This window comes from Monodon monoceros, unplaced genomic scaffold (genome assembly GCF_005190385.1).
Source record: "Monodon monoceros isolate NGI ecotype Baffin Bay Population unplaced genomic scaffold, NGI_Narwhal_1 Super_Scaffold_13, whole genome shotgun sequence".
Taxonomy (NCBI): domain Eukaryota; kingdom Metazoa; phylum Chordata; class Mammalia; order Artiodactyla; family Monodontidae; genus Monodon; species Monodon monoceros.
Window position 1 is genome coordinate 67,334,177 of NW_021703769.1, and position 21,815 is coordinate 67,355,991.

Genomic DNA, 21,815 nt, shown 5'->3' on the forward strand with positions numbered 1-21,815 from the left:
ACCTGGCTCTGACCGAGTCCCAGTCTAAAACCAATCTGGCGAGCTGCTTCCTCTGTTTCTGGATGTTAGGAATCTCTACCTGGACAGAAGAACACACCACATATGAAATGGGACGAGCTTCGGGGTTTTCAGTTTAACCTCTGAAAGTGCAATCTTTATTTACCATTTTCTTTTTTTTCTTAGGCAAAGGATTTTGTACCCTCAACTTACTCCCCTTATTTCCAAAAAGGAGTGTATGCCAAAGCCACTGATTATTGTTAAAGTTTCAGACACAAGTGAACCATTCCCCACCCAGCCCCCGCCAAAGCACCCACCTCTGCTATGCCGTACAGAGGGTCCACAATCTCCTTCTCGACAAAGACTTCATGCTGAGAGAGTTCCAGAGCCAGCTGATTCTCAGCATCTCCACACGTCTCCAGCATCTTCCTTTAAAAACAAGATGCCCAACAACAAACATACGTCCATTAAATCTGGCACCAGATTCCCACACTGAGCCAGCTCTGCTCTCCATACGATGGGAACGCATTAGGGCGCTATACAATAGAGACCTGAAAGTACTATAAACTTAGGGCGTAAGTCCACAGACTTGTGCTTTAAAATGAACAAGACTGGGCTTCCCTGGTGGCGCAGTGGTTGAGAGTCCACCTGCCGATGCAGCGGACACGGGTTCGTGCCCCGGTCCGGGAAGATCCCACGTGCCGCGGAGCAACTGGGCCCGTGAGCCATGGCCGCTGAGCCTGCGCATCGGAGCCTGTGCTCCGCAACTGGAGAGGCCACAAAGGTGAGAGGCCCGCGTACCAAAAAAATAAATAAATAAATAAAATAAAATGCACAAGACTACCTCAGGTATAATTTGTGTGTACGCGTGCGGATGTGTGTAAACAGTGAGGTGAGAACTCACTGAAAGATTAGGTCCTCTGGTCAGGTGAAAAGCAAGTATTCTCAAAAGTACCCTGAAAATCTCTTAAATCATATGTAACGTTTATTATACTATACTGTTTTCTGTCTGCTAGTAAGTCCGGCCTAGGCAGTGTCCTTCAAAGAACGACAGAGCATTGTAGGTCGTGGAGCGTGGCAGACCCTGGGAAATGGGCTGAAAAGTCCAAAGGCCATATCCAGCTGGGAAAGGAGGGCACATGTTACAGCAGGAGAGAGCAGACAGGATCAAAGGACACTGGCCTTGTAGAGAAGCAAGTAGAAAGAAAGGTCAACCTTCCCTCTTACAATGAAAATAGCTTTATTATTAGATTTTAAACTTATTTATGTAATACATGCTCATTGTAAAAAAAAAAAATCCACATAATTCAGAAAAGGCACTATTTTGAGACAACCTCCACTGACATTACAGTGATCATCTTTAAAAGAAGTGACTTTTAAGGACTAAATGGGACTGGTCAGGGCTTATAAATCTGAGTCAACACCTGGACCACAGAAGGGACTGAGTTCTTTATATCCAAGCTCAGCAGATTAAATAATTGACCTTATCAATTACTTTTGTTATTGGCCCTTTGTATGATCTATCCTTGCTTCTACTAAAAGGAAGATTCTCTAGCATCCCAGTGGCCTCCCATGGGGCCTCAGCCTCTGGTCACACATGTGGCTGCCATGTACACCACCCAGCCATCCACCTCTACCAACCCACAGGGTGCATGGCTCTCTTTCTGAAATAGCCCAACTCTTACCCCAGGAGAGAGTCTTCTAGCTGAGTTGATGCTTCTTGCATATTCTGAGCGAGAGCTGTCACAGGGAGTTTTTTCTGGAAGGCAGAAGACAATGCATTTTTTTTTTCATTATAATTGACACCCATTCTCAATTACCTGCTTCAGATCTTCAGTCACTGGTTTCTCCTCCAGGTAAACTGCACAGGTAAGAGATATCCTGTCTGGGTTCAGGTTCTGGTCTCAAAGGTATGAGTTGTGTGACTTAAGCTCTGTGTCAGTTTCCTCATGCCTGGAAATTAGGGATAACAGTGCAAGGGTCCTAGGGCTGTCCGTTGACTAAAGGAGATATTCAAGGTCAAGTACCCCAAGTAAATGATTCACGTAACATTTACTGAGTACATGATAAGTACTCAGTAAATGTTAGCTGCTATTATTACTGTTGTCGTTGCTATTACTATAATTACTATAATCAAGAGCATACTATGACCCAGGCGCTGGGGACATAAGACATACACCGTGCCCTCTGATTATCATGACAAATAAATGCAATGAAGTGCTCAATTTTAAAAACTTTTGCTAGAATACTCATTCTTAAACTGGCTCTTAAATTGGCTGGAATCATAAAGATTTAGATTTAGTTAAAGATCTGAAAATATCTAGCTAAATATCCAAAAAATTTAAAAAAATTTTTTAGGCACCAAGTTGCTCATTTTCCTACCAGAGATTTGTTTTTCAGCTGGAAATGGCCGTCAGGATCATCCGATTAATGTTCTAATTGTGCAGCTGGGGAATGTGAAGCCCAGGGGGATTACATGGCCTGGCCAGGCGCCCCGGTGAGAGTGCAGAGCTAGACCTCGGTGCTAAAAGCCCGAGCCCCGGTTCAGAGTCTGTCCGTGACTAGCTAATGGCTTATCTCAGAATATAGGCAGAAGAGGCCTGGAAAGTAGCATGTGGGTTGGTTATAACACCATGATCTGCTAACAAAAAATGCTTTCATTGCTGCGGTACCCCATGTAATTTTGCCTTCCCAGTAGAAAGGGAACTGATGTCAAAGACCTGGGGTCCACCTTGCCGTGGCATTGCTCTGCCTTGACCTCGGGCATGTCACCTGCCTTTCCTGCCTTCAAAGGGCTCCATCTGTTACACTTCTAAAATATCTCTGGAAGGCTGTACAAGAAACTGCTACTACTGGTGGTCCTGGAGAGGGGAACTGGGTGCCCGGGGAACAGGGCTGGGAGAGACCTCATGTTACGTTCTTTTGCATATTATGGATTTTGACCATGTAGCTGGACAGCCCATTCAAAATGGTACACAGAAACTTAAAAATAAATAATGAACAAATATATTTACCCATCTCTCCTCCCCCTCAGGTTATGTTCAAATAAATAAATAACAGGCTTCATCTGCCCCACAAGGAGACGTTCCCAGCTTCCACATTAATAGACCAGGAAGATATGAGAAAATGGGCAGTATGCTTTGATCAAAATAGAGGATAATTCATACCTTTTACTTATGCTGCCTTTCTAAGGGAATTTAATGTAGGATAAGTGCAGTAATCAAGAGAAATATACTTTGTGCAACTCTGGAGCTCTATGGCAAAAAAAAATCATAAAGAGAGAAGTTTACTTTGACAAGTATCATTCAAGTGCCCAGTTGTAACTAACCTGTGGTTTCCATGCCCTGACTCCAAAGCATCAACAATCCTGGTTCCCGATGTACAGAAATAAGGACATTCTGCTCATTTAACATTTGAGCTGATTAATGAACATGCTGTCTACCAACATCAAACTCCTCCACGGAGAGGGCTGAGGGCTTCCTAATTTATAAAAGGCATGCCAGCTGCACGAAAAGAAACAATTCCAGGTCTAATATGAACCACGACATAAGCTATGCCATGTCAACAGTTTGGGCTGAGAAGGCCACCTGCCCTGTCTCTCTTCCCTCCAATTCTTGCCTCTTCACACGCATGGGAGCTTCTGGTGGGGCCTTTGCAAGGCTCCTCCTGTACTTTCTAGAGCGCGAGAGACTGCCGACCTCTCGTGGTCACCTATCATCTATTCCATGGCGACTCTTCGTCCCACGTGCAGAGCGTAGACAACCTCTGAGCCCTGTCTTGGGCACTTTGGTTCGAGGCTGGAAAAGGAAGCCTAAGGCATTGGGTTTTAGAAATGAGGGAGAGGCACCTTTGCCCCTGTTGCCTGGAATAGGCCCATCACCTGCCACTCATTTTCCTCCTTTACAGCTAGGCCACCACCTTCACCAGGAAGCCTCCCTTGACTACCCCTCTCCTCCTCTGGTGCCCATTCTTGGTCCTCCCATAATACCCTGTGCATATTTTGTTTAGTATGTTGTTTTTATAATTATCCATTTGTGGAGGAAGCCTCCCCCACCAGGCTATGAGCACTTTTTCAGGGAGACACTACATCTAATTCATTTTATAGCTCCAGCACCTGTACATAGTAGGTGTTTGATAAATACTTAATTTGTTTGTTTTTAATGAATTTATGTGACACCTGGGCTGTGTTTCAAAGCAGACCAAAGGAACAACAAGACAATCTGTGTGAATGACAATGGCCTACAGCATGAATGGGAGGAAGCGGGAGATACTGAGACTGATAAGGGAAATGTGATGAGATTATGAAGGGCTGAAGTCATCTAAAGCGCTTGGACTTTAGGATATTTTGTACAGCACAGAGAATATGGCCAATACTTTACAATAACTTTAAATGGAGTGTAATCTATAAAAATACTGAATCATGATGTTGTACACCTGAAACTAATATAATATTAGTCCACTATATTTCAATTAAAAAAAAACAAACAAAAAAAAGGGTTCGATTTTAACCCAGGCAATGGGAACTAGCCATCGTCCCTGCCAGAGCATCAGTGGTATTATGGGATGCTTCCTTATGTGGAACTATCCCTCCAGCCATCTTGGTCCCCACCCTCCAAATGCCAGTAGTGTCCCCCAGACCTTATGGCAACCAAAAAAGTCTCCACACATTTCCAAATATCCCCAGGAGTGTAATTCTGGTCCCTGTTGAGAACAACTAAGCTTAAGATTTTTTTTTTTTTAGGCAGAAGGATGACAAGATCAATTTGTATTTCAGGAAACCATCTCTGGTGATCAGGTTGAAGAAAGGCTGGAAAAAAAGGAAATCAGAGGCAGGAAATGTAGCTCAAGAGGTGACTGCAACAGTCCAGATAATGAGAGGTAATCAGGTCTTGCATTAAGGTGAAGGTGGTAAAGATGGAGCAGAGGTGAGAAATTCAAGAAACAGTCACAAAGAGAATCACAGGACTCGCTAATCAAGCAGCTATGGGAAGTTGAGGATAAGACAAAAGGGAGGGTTTCCCTGGTGGCTCAGTGCTTAAGAATCTGCCTGCCAATGTAGGGGACACGGGTTCGAGCCCTGGTCCGGGAAGATCCCACATGGTGCAGAGCAACTAAGCCCGTGAGCCACAACTACTGAGCCTGCACTCTACAGCCCATGAGCCACAACTACTGAGCCTGCATGCCACAACTACTGAAGCCCGCGTGCCTAGAGCCCATGCTCCGCAACAAGAGAAGCCACCACAATAAGCCCACGCACCACAATGAAGAGTTGCCCCCGCTCTCTGCAACTAGAGAGTGCCCCCGTGCAGCAACCAAGACCCAACACAGCCAAATAAATAAATATATAAATATATTAAAAAACAAAACAAACACATGCCCTTCACTCATAAGAAAAGATAACCTAACTTGCATACTAGGGTGGATAGAATCCAAGAGTCAACACAGAAGAACTGGTTATGCGTGCTAAAATAGACAACTACGGGAGGAAGTTCTTTGCTTCGTTGAAAATGGTTTACAAGTGTCTGAATAAACACATTAGTTAGGCGCCATGAGAAGAGAGGAGGCGGCCCAAGGAATGTGATGGCGAGAATAAGGAGATGAAGGGCAGAAGCTTAGGAAACAATATTAAAAGGGCAGGCAGTGCAGAAGCCATGGCAAGAGAATGCAAAGGGGCAGAGGGGGCAGGACCAGTGGATTGGGCCTGGTTCTGATGGATGGGAACTGCAGCAAGCATTCCTGGAATCGGAGGTGCATGCAAACTTCTGCTCCTTTGATATACACCACTGCGGAAACTATGTGTTGTGCAAGAGAGGAGCAACCCTGTTGTCAAGTTGGCCAGAAATGTGTGTAGGAAATATAAAAGGAGGGTGACACAGATCGTCTGCACACCAGCTCCTCCTTTTGAGACATCTAGTGGCAAATAAAACAATATGGGATGGGCTTCCCTGGTGGCGCAGTGGTTAAGAATCTGCCTGCCAATGCAGAGGACATGGGTTCAAGCCCTGGTCCGGGAAGATCCCACATGCCGCGGAGCAACTAAACCTGTGTGCCACAACTACTGAGCCCGCGCTCTAGAGTCCGTGAGCCACAACTACTGAGCCCGTGTGCCACAACTACTGAAGCCCACGTGCCTAGAGCCCGTGCTCCGCAACAAGTGAAGCCACTGCAATGAGACGCCCATGCACCGCAACGAAGAGTAGCCCCTGCTCACCGCAACTAGAGAAAGCCTGCGTGCAGCAACGAAGACCCAACGCAGCCAAAAATAAAGAAATTTAAGAAATTTAAGAAAATATATATATGGGAAATCATAGCTTCCCTGTGTGCCATGGAAACTCCCACCATAATGTTATATGGGGGTCAGGGTATGCTCGTAAGCTGGGAACTCATAAAACTAAGGGCGGAACTGCCTGACAAACAAAGCTGCTGTGCTCTGCTGGTGGGACACGGGGACCTGGACGCTCTGAACGTACCCTGGAGTAGACATTTGATTGTTTCCTAGAGCCCATCCTTCCTGAGTCCTCCTAAGGACCTATCCTGGTCTCAATGGAGCCTATGAGCTGGAGGTAGGACCATAGCCCATGCTCTGGGGTGAGCTGTGATTAGCTTATGCCAACCAGCAGGTCCTGGTTGGGGGTTGTGGGAGGGGTTTGTTCAGTAATGGAGAATGTGACTCAACGCAGATCAATGCAATGGGAAGGGATTTCTACCTGCCAAAAGTATGGAAAAAAGAAGTCTTCTCACTCCATTAAGAAAAACTACTGGAAGAGACGCTCTCTATTCCTGCTGGACATGCACAAGGAAGTAGGTAGCCCATGGGAGCTGCTGGTAGCCAGCTTGCAACCATGAGGGATAAGGCAGACACTGAAGAAGGCCGAGGGGAGAGAAGGAGAGAAGGAAAGAAACTGGGGTCCTGGTTACATCACCGAAAGCCTAGCCCAAGCCTTCCCTGGAGTCCGTCCTGACTACTGGACTTTTCAGTTAGTAAGCCAATAAATTCTACTTTCTCAGTCAATTTAAGAGAGGCTTGCAGCTTTCTGCCATCAGAGGATTCCTAACTGATGTGTCCATTCTCTTATGATGACAAATCTCTAAAAGCAACTGGAGAGAATTCAGTGTGAATATGGCTTTCAGCTCAGGGATGTCTTAAGCACAAAAGAATGCTATGATAAGGCCGGTGTCGTGAGCGTGAATGGCGATACAAGGTACAGGTCTGCAGGCAAATCTGCTGATGCTGCTTGGGAAAAATCGACTGATAGAGGGAGAAGAGCCTCTCAGAGACGAGGCGAGAACCACGGCTCCAAGTCCCACCCAGTACTCACGTGTCTCCTCTCGGCATCGGTGCCGTGCTGCCCCTGGAAGCAGGCCACCAGGCGCTTGTGGGAATGGTGACACATGGAGCGCACTGTGTCCAAGCGCCGCTCGATCTGACAACACAAAGACAGACGAGCCGTTGGCAAGGCTCAAGACCAACTCAGCCTCTTCCTCCTGCGGTGTTTGCATGTAGGCAGGAAAAAGCATCTTGCCGTTGAATTTTTCACTTGGATGTAAATGGAAATGGTTCCCACGCAGCTACACCAGGGTTTCTCACTATTGATAAGTGGGCTGGAGAATTCTGGGTTGTGGGCAGCTGTCCCGTGCATTAACAGTAGGTTTACCATCATTTCTGGTCTCCACCCACTAGATGCCAGTAGCACCCAACTCCCCTCTTCGTGACAACCAAGACTGCCCCCAAACATTGTGAAATATCCCCCCAGAGGGCAAAATCACCCCTAGTTGAGAAACACTGAGTTTTCAGATCCCTTAAAGGCTGAATTTATGTCCAGGGGTAGGGGAGAGCCCTGACTAGAACTTGCTATCAGATAAGTGGTGACAAACTCACACACTACAGCACCAGCAAAGTCCCAGGTCCAACCAGCAGAACTGCAAATGAACAGCCTAAGCCCAGCCTCAGGCCCAAGGCCAAGTGGGAAAGCCACAGGGACATTCAGCTCTCTCCTGCACATGGCAATGGAGCCTTCCACACACGGTACAACAGACAGAGAATCAAAAAAAATGTTCCACAACTAAAACTCAAGATCAATGTTTTCAAAATTATTCCTTATTGGGCTTGGGGTGGTTTTTTTTTTTTTTTAATAATAAACCTCTAAAGCAGAATGGACAGCCAGCAGTAAGAAACACTGACTTAGGGGGCCCACACATCACGATTAGCTTCCCAAAATATTATTGCTGGGATATGGCTGTTTATGGCAAAGAGAGCTGCTTTTTACAGGAAGGAATGCCAAAAATGTGTATTCTGATGACTCATTAAGAATGAGGGCAGGCCCTTAGGGATGCTTTCTATTTTAAAGAAAAATCAACAAGTTCAAAGCAGAATACATTTTTACCCCAAAACATTTTACCCAATGAGATGGTTTTGTGCCTCTTTCTCAAGCAGCCCTTCTTCAGATCCAACCAAGGCCCCATCCCAGGACCCCGATCTGCAGCCACATTTATTTAGGGCCAGATGCCACATTACTTGCCCCAAATCTTATAATGACCTGATTCTAAGACATTGGAAAACTAATACACATTCTTCATTTGCCACAAAAGGGGGGGGGAGGGGAGAAAACCCCCAAAACTCCATTTCACTTGATTCCAATTTCCACTAGAATGTAAAGTCCAAAGGGATAGGGCCTTGGTCTGTTTTGTTCACAGATTTATCCCAAGTGCCTAGATCACTGCCTGGCCCAAATGGAAGGTAATATTTGTTGAAAGAACAAGTATATATATTGTATATACCCTGTACAAGGTATTAGAAAAACAACAGTAAGTAAATTGTGGTTCCCACCCTCCTGGGATTCACAGCCTCCTGGGTAAACTCCATACAAACAAGATAAAAAGGCAGCCTCTTGAACTGCTCTACCAGAGATCTAAGAAAAGAGGCAGGAGAAAGAGCAAATTAAGGGAAGTCTCACATCAGAAACAAAGTAATCTCTGTGGGGGCTTCCCTGGTGGCGCAGTGGTTGAGAGTCCGCCTGCCGATGCAGGGGATGTGGGTTTGTGCCCCGGTCCGGGAGGATCCCACATGCCACGGAGCAGCTGGGCCCGTGGGCCACGGCCGCTGAGCCTGCACGGGAGAGGCCACAGCGGTGAGGGGCCCGCGTACCGAAAAAAAAAAAAAAAAAAGCTCTGTGGCTTGTGACAGTGGTAATCATACCAACAAATCACTAATATAATATTTAGCCCTCACTACGTGACAGGCCCCACTCCCAGTGCTAACCATGTTTAACCCATGAATCCCTCCTAACAAACCCATGCGGTGATACAGTGATTACCCTCCTTTTAGAGAAGTGGAAACTGAGGCAGAGGGAGGTTAAGTGAATTCCCGAGGCCACCGAGCTAGTCAGGGGCAGACCTGGGATGGGAATCCAGGTGGCTGGTCACCAGACCCAGCACTCAGCACTTTGAACCATTACACGCCTTCTTTACGGTTAAAAAAAAAAAAACAGAAATCAGAGCAGGAAAACAATTGCCGCAGACGTGGAGTATCTGTGTTATAAAATAAGGAGTTCCTATATCCTGTGACAAACCATAATGGAAAAGAATATGAAAAAGAATGTACATATGTGTATAACTGAATCACTTTGTTGTACAGCAGAAATTAACACAGCATTGTAAATCAACTATACTTAAATAAAATAAATTTTTAAAAAAAAGGGAGCTCCTAGAAACTAGCAAACTCCTCAGGCCCCAGCGGACGTTTGGGCAAAGGGACAAGCACAGACAGTCACTGTCTGAGTCCCGTGCGATCTCTGCCATCCTCCACCTGCCTGCCAGGCCTCTGGCCTCCTTGCAGGGCTTAAAGGATGAAATGGAATGACGTATATTACTGACGTGGGATGTAGGTGGGAGAATGCTGACAGGAAAACCTAGTGTAACCATACCAAACAATATTTCTAAAATTCTGAAAATGGATTTGAAATATCTGATAAAAACCAGTGAGGAAATACTGTTAAGAATCTGATTCTTAAACTATAATATTGTACATCAACTATGCCTTAATAAAAATTTTTTTTAAAGATTATGATTCCTTAATAAATCTTTTCTTGAAAAAACCCTTCTAATCCTTGATAAAAACTTCTAGTCCTCAAAAGTAGAAAAAAAAAAAGTGCTCTTAAAATCTTCTACCTGCAGAAGACTGCCATAATTTAGAAGGCTGTTTTGGCACGGTGGGGCAGAAATAGCTTTTTTTAAAATTATGCAGCTCCTTCTCTGCATGGGAAGAGACAGAAAGCCACCTGGGAGCAGATCTCTGGTCTCCAGGGACTCGCTGGAGTGCACCAGAGGCAGGTGATGGAAATGAGAGGCAAGGAGAAGGTGCAGAAGGGGTCCTGTCCTTCACAAAGTATTCGGTGTGGGTGGGGACGGAGTGGGGTTGGCTAAAGTGATGTGTATAAAGGGTCCAGGCCCTCCTGGGAGAAACTCCCAGCCCCAAAGTTAGGGAAACCTGTTGAGAAATGGCGTGAGTGGCCCTGGCTAAGGTCCCCAGCAGGAAACGCCCCTCCCTATGGAAAGGAAAGTCTGGCCCATTGGTGTGAGGCCACACTAGGGCCCCTGGGGGGTTCTGAGATCTGGTCACTGTCTCTGAGACTCTGAGTCCTTCAGGACCCAACTTAGGTCAGTTTTAGGGAAGAAGCATAAAAGGGAGCAAAAAACCTGAAATCTAGGTTGGAACCAGTGGGGCCACTGCCGCAGCTGGCAGAGCCTGTCCCATCAAGGTCGCCAGCGCAGCAGCCTGCCCAGGACACATGACCAGGCCACAGTGCCAGTGGACCGGCCGGGCCAGCCAGGCTCCTCCCCCGTGCTCACCCCAACACCTGGCACTTGAACGCAGGACTAGCTCCATCTGAACTTCATAACATGACACCCAAGTTTCAGATCCCCTTTTGATCACCACACAACTCAACTGCTTTTCTTTCCTGCTCAAAACCATGCTAATCACACTAATTCTGTTTCAGGCAAAACCCCAAAAAAAGCAAAGAACCATAAGCTTCAGTTCTTCCTATGGGTTTTTGTTGCTGTTGTTGTTTAAACAGAGCACTTTTAAAAGTCTTTCTTTTGTTACCTGTAACAGATCTTCACTGAGGACTTCTGTTTTCTCGGCTCTGTGGGAAAAATGAAAAGTTCAAAATCAGACATTCAGAAATAAAAAGCAACTCATGAAATCGAGTAATATTGTCCTGGAGTTTAAAACAAAACAGACAGAAATGAATGATCACAAGGGGACAAATTTTACCAATTTTTATATCAGAGGGCAACTTAAGAAAAAACCAAAGAAAAAAAACAAATGAGGGGCTTCCCTGGTAGCACAGTGGTTAAGAATCCACCTGCCAATGCAGGAGACACAGGTTTGAGCCCTGGTCTGGGAAGATCCCACATGCCACAGAGCAACTAAGCCCGTGTACCACAACTACTGAGCCTGCACTCTACAGCCTGCAAGCCACAACTACTGAGCCTGTGCGCTGCAAATACTGAAGCCCACGTGCCCTAGAGCCCATGCTGTGCAACAAGAGAAACCCGCACACCACAGTGAAGAGTAGCCCCCGCTCTCCGCAACTAGAGAAAGCTGTGTGCAGCAACAAAGACCCAACACAGCCAAAAATAAATAAATTTATTAAAAAAAAAAAACAAATGAAAGTTTGCAGAGAATAACACCCCAAAACAAGAACAAATGATTGAGACCAGTGGTTCGCAAACTTGGGCATGCACAGACCCACCAGGGGGTTGGGGGAGGATGTGCTGTCTTAAAATGCCATTTTCCTGGTCTCATCTCAAGAGTTTCTAATTCCATAGGTCTGGAGTGAGACCCTGCATTTTTTTTGGAATTTTATTAATTTTTTTATACAGCAGGTTCTTATTAGTCATCAATTTTATACACATCAACATATACATGCCAATCCCAATCTCCCAATTCATCACACCACCACCCCCACCTCCCGCCGCTTTCCCCCTTGGTGTCCATACGTTTGTTCTCTACATCTGCATCTCTATTTCTGCCCTGCAAACCAGTTGATCTGTACCATTTTTCTAGATTCCACATATATGCGTTAATATATGATATTTTTCTCTTTCTGACTTCATTCTGTATGACAGTCTCTAGATCCATCCACGTCTCTACAAATGACCCAATTTCGTTCCTTTTTATGGCTGAGCAATATTCCATCGTATATACGTGCCACATCTTCTTTATCCATTTGTCTGTTGATGGGCATTTAGGTTGCTTCCATGACCTGGCTATTGTAAATAGTGCTGCAGTGAACATTGGGGTGCGTGTGTCTTTTTGAATTATAGTTTTCTCTGGGTATATGCCCAGTAGTGGGATTGCTGGGTCACATGGTAGTTCTATTTTTAGTTTTTTAAGGAACCTCCATACTGTTCTCCATAGTGGCTGTATCAATTTACATTCCCACCAACAGTGCAAGAAGGTTCCCCTTTCTCCACACCCTCTCCAGCATTTCTTGTTCGTAGATTTTCTGATGATGCCCATTCTGACTGGTGTGAGGTGATACCTCATTGTAGTTTTGATTTGCATTTCTCTAATGATTAGTGATGTTGAGCAGCTTTTCATGTGCTTCTTGGCCATCTGTATGTCTTCTTTGGAGAAATGTCTGTTTAGGTCTTCTGCCCATTTTTGGATTGGGTTGTTTGTTTTTTAAATATTGAGCTGCATGAGCTGTTTATATATTTTGGAGATCAATCCTTTGTCCGTTGATTCGTTCGCAAATATTTTCTCCTATTCTGAGGGTTGTCTTTTCATTTTGTTTATGGTTTCCTTTGCTGTGCAAAAGCTTTTAAGTTTTATTAGGTCCCACTTGTTTATTTTTGTTTTTATTTCCATTACTCTAGGAGGTGGATCAAAAAAGATCTTGCTTTGATTAATGTCAAAGAGTGTTCTTCCTACGTTTTCCTCTAAGAGTTTTATAGCGAGCGGTCTTACATTTAGGTCTCTAATCCATTTTCAGTTTATTTTTGTGTATGGTGTTAGGGAGTGTTCTAATTTCATTCTTTTACATGCAGCTGCCCAGTTTTCCCAACACCACCTATTGAAGAGTCTGTCTTTTCCCATTGTATATCCTTGCCTCTTTTGTCATAGACTAGTTGACCATAGGTGTGTGAGACCCTGCATTTTTAACAAGCCCCTCCCTGCCCAGAATTCCATGGCAGGAGGCCTGTAGACCACACTTTGAGAAAAGACTGCTCTAGAGAAAATTAAACTTCAGTTCTTCAAATGACCATTTCTGAGTTTCACAGCAAACAAGTCAGTCACAAATCCAGAAACGTTATGCAATGAGTAACAACAATTGGGTCTTCCTTCCTTCAGCTATCTCATCTTTATTTTCAAAAGAAACAAAGTGGGGCTTCCCTGGTGGCGCAGTGGTTGAGAGTCCGCCTGCCGATGCAGGGGACACGGGTTCATGTCCCGGTCCGGGAAGATCCCACATGCCGTGGAGCGGCTGGGCCCGTGAGCCATGGCCGCTGAGCCTGTGCGTCCGGAGCCTTTGCTCCGCAACAGGAGAGGCCACAACAGTGAGAGGCCTGCGTACCGCAAAAACCAAAACAAACAAACAAAAAAAACCAAAGTATTTTCACAACTTTCCCTTATGTATGCTTCAGAACTCCTGTGGACTTCAAGGACCTTTCTAGAAGATCCATGTGGCAGCCAACAATCTACTTTTAGTTTTTAGTTCTATTTTTAGTTTTTTAAGGAACCTCCATACTGTTCTCCATAGTGGCGGTATCAATTTACATTCCCACCAACAGTGCAGGAGGGTTCCCTTTTCTCCACACCCTCTCCAGCATTTGTTGTTTGTAGATTTTCTGATGATGCCCATTCTAACTGGCAGAGCATTCTGAGCTGTTGGAGCCTCAGCTGCCAGATCACGATCATTTTTTACAAAGACTTTTTCTCCACAGTCCAAAAAGGCAGCATTGTTGCCATACAATGTTATACCCAGAATCACTACAAAGTGACATTTTGGACTTCTGGCTCAAATAGTGATTTAAACCAAGTCATTTAACATTCCCTACCAAATTCCCATTGAAACGAACCAGGAAATTTTTAAAGGAAAAAGAAAAAAACTGTTTCAGTTCTGATCATTGAAGGAGGGGGGAAGGAAGAGCATCAGTGAACCAGAAAATTTGAAGCCTTTTTATCAGATACACTGCACCATGGAAGGCTGCATGATCTTGCCCATGAACCAACGCAAGAGAAGGAAAAGCCATTTGGCCCAAAAATGGTGGGATCCCCTAGAATGACCTCAAAACACTGCTAGGCTCAGAGCAGCACGAGACGCAACAAGTATGGTGGCCCACACCCCCAGCCCACACTTGGGTGACGGCACGTCAAGTTAAACCCAGGCGTTGGCACAGAGAATTCCAATACTGGTCGCCACAGCAGTGCCCCAGTTAACTTGGAGATGCCTACAGGAGTGGCTCACTCATTGGTTTCTGCAGGAAACTGGAACTCTGACCTGACTCAAATACCTCCCAGGTCCAGAGGAGCCCAGCCTGGAGATGAGGTCGAGGTCCCATCTTCCAGAAGAGGTCAACTCTCAACTCTATGAACAAGTTCTGCAAGCAGCAAGCCAATATGCCATCCCAGCCCTCGCTTGGCACACGTGGTGCCAGGCACTGCTGAAGCACCAAACCCAGGTAGTCACGCCAGTTAGGGAAGTGGAGCAGGGCCCCAGCTGACTATAAGCTCAAGCAAGCAGCCTCAGAAAGAAGTCTGACAGTTGGCCTAGCAGGGACAGACCTGGCATGAGACTGCCATAGCTTCACCACTACTCCCTCTCAATCAACAGCCTTGCCACTCCTCAAGCAAAGTACCACCACTGGACTATGTAACTTTCACCTTGTCTTCACTGGCCAGAACCCAAAGGTCTGGATAGGGCCCTGGGCACCTCTGACAGCACTCTGAAATCTCCTTCTGTAGGTACAAGTATACACAGAGAAGAGTACCAAGGCCTATTAAAATATTCACAAGTTCAAAAGAATAGATTCAGAGCAAATATATCCTCTTTTGAAACAAAATTTTTAAAATAGAAGAGGAAAACTTAGTTTCAAAATCCCAGTGTGGTACAGATGGCCAGTGGGCACATGAAAAGATGCTCAACATTGCTAACTGTTAGAGAAATGCAAATCAAAACTACAATGTGTACCACCACACTGGTCAGAATGGCTATCATTAAAAAGTCTACAAATAACAAATGCTGGAGAGGGTGTGGAGAAAAGGAACCCCTCCTACACTGTTGGTGGGAATGTAAGTTTCCACTATGGAAAACAGTATGGAGGTTCCTTAAAAACTAAAAATAGAGTTATCGTATGATCCAGCAATCCCACTCCTGCGCATATATTCCAGACAAAATTATAATTCAAAAAGATATATGTATCCCAATATTCACTGCAGCACGATTTACAATAGGCAAGACATGGAAGCAACGTAAGTGTCCATCAACAAATGAATAAAGAAGATGTGGTATATATAAACAATGGAATATTAGTCAGCCATACAAAAGAATACAATAATGTCACTTGCAGCAACCTGGATGGACCTAGAGATTACCATACTAAGTGAAGAAAGTCAGACAGAGAAGGACAAGTATCATATGATATCACCTATATGTGGAATCTAGAATATGATTCAAATGAACTTACTTACAAAACAGAAACAGATTCACAGACATAGAAAACAAACTTATGGTTACCACAGGGGAAGAGGGAAGAAGGAATAAATTAGTAGGAGTTTGGGATTAACAGGGACAAACTACTATATATAAAATAGATACACAACAAGGTCCTACTGTATAGCACAGGAAACTATATTCAATATCTTATAATAAACCATAATGGAAAAGAATATATATATGTGTATGTGTAACTGAATCACTTTGCTATAAATCAGAAATTAACACAACACTGTAAACCAACTATACTTCAATTAAAAATTAATTAATTAATAAGATAAAATAAAATCCCAATGAGGGTGCTTAGCAGGTATGACTCAGTAACAGCTCAGTGGTCCAGGAGAACCAACTCTGTGCATCTCATCCCAGCTCCTTGTTCAGTGACCTCACACTGGTAACATGAAATGAAAAAAAATCTAATACAATGCAAACAAATGCAAGTAATACAAATCAGGGGTTTTTTTTGAGAGTCAGTTATATGAGCATAGCACTGAGACAGCCACAAAGAAAACAAAGCCAATATAAAAAGAAAGCAAGAATTAACTTTGGAAAAATCAAAAAGTCCATAGGCACTACTATGCTCAGCTGCAAATAAAAACTGCAATGAGGTACAGTTTTATTTGTCAATTATACATCAGTAAAGCTGGGGGGAAAATAATCTTTCCTGATTATAGGCAATTTTAAATAATTTCAGTGAAGTAAGTCAGACAGAGAAAGACAAATATCAAGAAAGATTATTTTCTCCCCAGCTTTACTGAAGTATAATTGACAAATAAAACTGTATATATTTGGGCTTCCCTGGTGGCACAGTGGTTGAGAGTCCGCCTGCCGATGCAGGGGACATGGGTTCGTGCCCCGGTCCGGGAAGATCCCACATGCTGCGGAGCGGCTGGGCCCGTGAGCCATGGCCGCTGAGCCTGCACGTCCGGAGCCTGTGCTCCACAACGGGAGAGGCCACAACAGTAAGAGGCCCGCGTACCGCAAAAAAAAACCCAAAAAACCAACAAAAAAAACTGTATATATTTAAAGTATACAGTGTGATGATTTGACTTACATAGACATTGTGACATGACTACCACAATCAGGTTAATGAACACATCCATTACCTTTTTTGTTATAGTTGTGAGAATGCTTAAGATCTACTCTCTTAGCAGATGTCAAGTATGTATTATTAACTATAGTCACCATGCTGTACATTAGATCCCCAGAATTTATTCATCTTATAACTGAAGGCTTGTACCCTTTGACAAGCATCTCCCCATTTCCCTGATTCCCCAGTCCCTGGTAACCACCATTCTACTCTCTGTTTCCATGAGTTTGACTTTTTTTTTTTTTTTTTAAGATTTCACATATAAGTGAGATCATATAGTATTTGTCTTCCTCTGTCTGGTTTATTTCACTTAGCATAATGTCCTTCATAACATCATCCATGTGTTGCAAATGGCAGGATTTCCTGATTTCCTTCTTTCTCACGGCTGAATAATGTTCCTGTGTGTGTGTGTGTGTGTGTGTGTGTGTGTGTGTGTGTGTATACAACTTCTTTATCTATCCATCCATCGTTGACAGACACTTAGGTTGTTTCTGTATCTTAGCTACTGTGACTGTGCTACAATGACCATGGGAGCCCAGATATCTCTTTGAAATGCTGATTTCACTTCCTTTGGATATATACCCAGAAGTGGGATTGCTGGATCATACGGTAGTTCTATTTTTATTTTTTGAGGAACCTCCATACTGTTTTCCTTAATGGCTGTACCAATTTACACCACCAACAATGCAGAAGGGTTCCAATTACCTGTTGGCCATATGGAAAAGTGTTTTCACTGGGTAAATGTCTATTTAGGTCCTTTGACCATTTTTTGATCAGGTTAGTTGGTTTTTTTGCTATTGCATTATATGAGTTTACTATTGAATTATATATATATTTTTTGGATATATGGTTTAGATATATGGTTTGCAAACGTTTTCTGCCATTCCAATAGACGCCTTTTCATTTTGTAGACTGTTTCCTTAGCTGTGCTGAAGCTTTTTAGTTTGATATAGCCCCATTTGTTTTTTTGCTTTTGTTGTCAGTGCTTTGAGTGTCATATATGAAACTATTGCCAACACCAATATCAAGGAGTTTTTCCCCTATTTTCTTCTAGGACCTTTATGGTTTCAGGTCTTATATTTAAGTCTTTAATCCATTTCAAGTTAACTTTTGTGAGCGGTATAAGGTAGGAGTCCAGTTTCATTCTTTTGCATATGTATATCGATTTTTTCCAACACCATTTCAAAGAGACTATCCTTTCCCTATTGTGTATTCCTGATGCCCTTGTCGAAGGTTAATTGACCATATATGTGTGGGTTTATTTCTGGGCTCTCTATTCTGTTCCATTGGCCTATGTGTCTGTTTTTATCCCAGTGCCATACTGCTTTGATTATTGTAGCTTCATAATATAGTTTGAAATCAGGAAGTGTGATGCCTTCAGCTTTGTTCTTACTCAGTATTGCTTTAGCTATTTAGGGGTCTTTTGTGGTCCCATATGAATTTGAGGAGTCTTTTTTCTATTTCTGTGAAAAATGCCATTGGAATTTTGATGTGACTATACTGAATCTATAGATTGAGTAGTATGGACAGTTTAACAATACTAATTCTTCCAATCCATGAATATGGGATATCTATGAAAGATTACTTTTAAGTTACAAATCACGATTGTGGAATGTAATATACAAATTGGGGTAGCTCCTTCACACAAAAATTCCCCCAATGGCCTGTGTTATCCCCATCTTAATTTTAGGGAACCATCAATGTCCCCACCTCCCCCAATATGCGGTCCAAATGACCTGACTTCCCTCATCACTGTGACTCATCCAAGGCTCAGCCCTTTCTATGCAGAAGTGTTTTGGAACATTCATCTTTACCAGAGATGTGGAATTTTTACCTAAGGAAAGTTCGGCAATTAGCATTCAGGATACCAGCCAAGGTCCCCATTTAAAAGCCATTTACCTAAGCCAGAGAAACTTGGTTTTACTGAGATTGAACTTATCAAGACAAAGTGATCCAATCATAAAAACAATACTTACTAAACTGGATTGTTTTCAATCAAACATTTTGCTACACAGACCTAAACTTTTTGCATATGGGTTTTTTTCTGCTTTGTCAGAGCTTTCTTTGTGTCCAGTGTTCCATGCTTGAAAACACACTTGATGTTTCCTGTCTGTAACTGGAAAAACAATACAAAGCAGGAAGGCACTTCCCACTCGCCATTTTACTCTGGGGGTTGTTTTTTCCTATGCAAGTTGCTGTGCAATTTCACTAGTCATTCAAGCAAGGCTTACATCAGGCAGGATTTTTAATTTATTTATCACTTTCTGGTAAAGCGTAAGATTTTTTCCTCCTAATTCCCAAAGCCTAAAAGCAGCAGTGCTGTGCGGGTCGTGATGTGTTCACCTTTTCCAGAAATGCTCAAATGAGGAGACAGGATCAAAGGAAAATTTCCAATTGGGCCTGATAATTTCCATCTCTAACCGTGGACTGATTTCTGGAGGAGTTTCTGCCATCACGACACTCAATGCCAGACTCCACTATCGTGAACTGCCATTCTGCTTCCCGGGGCACAGACATCTGTTTTAAGCATGTACCATGGGAGCCAGGGAAATAAACGCTCAAGCCCACATCTTCAATGCACTCTGTGGTCTTCCAAGCACTGAGTATTACTGACCTCATCCCTGCTCAACAGAGCTCCCTGGGGGCAGGGACCAGGTCTACCTTAGCATCACCCCTCCGCCAGTACCTAGCTTAGCCCCTGCCTGCCACACAGTAGGCGCTTAGTAAATATACACTGAATGAACGAATGACAAAGTAAATGGCTGTCACTATGACAGAGAAAGGTTTGAAAAAAAGAATTTTCTAGATTTCAAAAGAGATAGCAAGGAAAAAACTCAGTAACACTAAGGCAGAAAAGCAGCCAAACAATATAAATACAGATTTGCCTTCCACCGTAAAATCCACAATGACTACAATTAAAACGTGATGTTGTCTTCCAAAATTCATCTTTCTTTCATGAAAAAAACACAAAAAGTAAACCATCTCTATGACCAGGGGTCAGTAAACTATGGCCTGCTGGTCAAATCCAGTTCACTGCCTATTTTTGTTTAGCAAGCAAGCTAAGAGAGTTTTATTTTTAAATGGTTGAAAGAAATCCAAATAGATAAATAATATTTTGTCACATGTAAAAATTATATGAAATTCAGGTTTCAGTGTGCACAAGTCAAATTTTCTTAGGGCCCGGCCAGGCTGATTTGTTGATGTATTATCTATGGCTGTTTTCACTACAGCAGAGAAGTTGAATTGTCACAACAGAGACCGTGTGGTCTGCAGAGCTCAAAATACCAGCTGCTCCTTTACAGGAAAAGTTTGACCACCCGGGGGTCTGTAGCAGTGATGCTCACAGCATGTGGTGCAAACCAGGCCAGCAGGCTTTTGAGAATCACTTTGAGAACTGGTGTGTAAGGCTGGTCTGGAGGTGTATTTTCTCTGTCTCGTGTTTGAGAAGCAGCTGCTAAAATGAATGGGGGTGGCTGGCTCGGCCAGTATTGTTCAAACGTGGAGGCAGAGCCCAGGGCTGGTGACGCTGGTGACAGAGAAAAGTCAGAAATTATGTTTCTGTTCCACCTACCCGCTTCCACCCACCCACGTCCCCCCCCCCACAAACACATATTATAACGATTGTTTTCTTCCTGATTCCTACTTATAAACATATTTCAGGACAAGATGTAAATAAATACAATTGTCTGTGTCAGGCATCACACACTTTTTCTGGAAAGACTAAATAATAAATATTTTAGGCTTGCAGGCCATATGGTCCCTGCTGCGATCACTCAGCTCTGCCATGTAGCACAAAAGCAGCCAGGGACAACATAAAAATGAACGAACCTGGGTGGGTTCCAATAAACTTTATTTATGGACACTGAAATTCGAATTCACATGATTTTCATATGCCAGGAAATATTATTCTTCTTTTGATTTCTTTTCAACCATTTAAAAATGCAAAAACCATTCTGAGCCTACTGCAGCTGGATTTGGTCCACAGGTTATAGTTTGCTGACCTCTGATCCATGTACAAGTGAAACACGGTTTCCCATGAAACTCCAATCCTTTTTAATCACTTACAAATTCTTCTGACTTTGAAGGGGGATTTCTACACTTTCCCAACATATATTTCAGACACTGGCTTTTTAGGACTCCATCAGATTATTCCTCCTCAATCCCTTCAGCCACTCTGGGGGCTCATCTCTCTACCCCTCAGTACACTCTCTACCCAGGGATGCAAATTAGTGGTCCAGAAGCCAGTACTATCATCCAATATCGAGGGCTTCCAATGCCTCCAAGATCCAGTGCTGTTGTTTTTTAATTTACAAATTCACACAAGAGATCATAGTTCTGTTGGTTTTTCACTTATACATTCGTTTTGATATACCAATTAAAGTGAAAAAAAAAAAGAAATGGGACTTGGAGAGTATTTTTAATAACCTGATTTTAAATTCTGGTTATCTGCAAATACCTAAATGCATCTTCGATGAGTAAGATAAACTCTGATCAATCTTTTGAGGATTCTCAATATCGTACATGGGGCAACAACACTGCATGGCACTGCAGGCACCGGAATTTGCATTCTCAGAGAAATTACAGCAGCCAGACCCACGGCTAAGTGGTCTATTTCATTCCGCTGGGAACGAGATTTTGTGCAACACTGTCATCTCCTGTTACAAGTGTTTACAAAATCCCCTTGAGCCTTTGCTCGGGAGTTTGGATTCACTCATCTGATTTCACAGTGAGCCAGGGGACTACTGAGTGAGTTTTTCCTGTTTCATCTCATTAGATTAGCTGTCTTCTTAAGTTTCTGGGAAGGAATTGCAAATCTACTTAATTGGATTTTAAAAATAAAGTACCCTCTGACACTTTATAAATGAATCGATTTGCTACACATTCCACAAAGTAATTTTAAAAGCCTTAAAAGAGCATTTACAGAACTCTAAAGGGATAGATAGTATGGGAAAAAAAAAATCTCCATACATAACACTGAAAAGAAATAGGACATTTATCAGAGG

At 43.4% G+C, this 21,815-nt stretch overlaps 1 protein-coding gene across 7 annotated transcripts in view; it reads right to left on the reverse strand.

Annotated features, from left to right (window-relative positions):
* The window catches only part of ARHGAP17 (Rho GTPase activating protein 17), an 89,137-nt gene that overhangs the window by 43,042 nt on the left and 24,280 nt on the right, over window positions 1-21,815 (reverse strand). For all 7 annotated transcript variants that reach the window (XR_003793121.1, XM_029220431.1, XM_029220430.1 and 4 more), the window contains exons 2-6: window positions 11,102-11,141; window positions 7,317-7,421; window positions 1,683-1,756; window positions 315-426; window positions 3-79 (exon numbers count right to left, since the gene is read on the reverse strand). Coding sequence is in view for 6 of the 7 variants with exons in the window: in XM_029220431.1 (XP_029076264.1) it covers window positions 3-79; window positions 315-426; window positions 1,683-1,756; window positions 7,317-7,391 (338 nt within the window). In the remaining variant the exon portion in view is untranslated. The remainder of the gene's footprint in view (window positions 1-2; window positions 80-314; window positions 427-1,682; window positions 1,757-7,316; window positions 7,422-11,101; window positions 11,142-21,815) is intronic.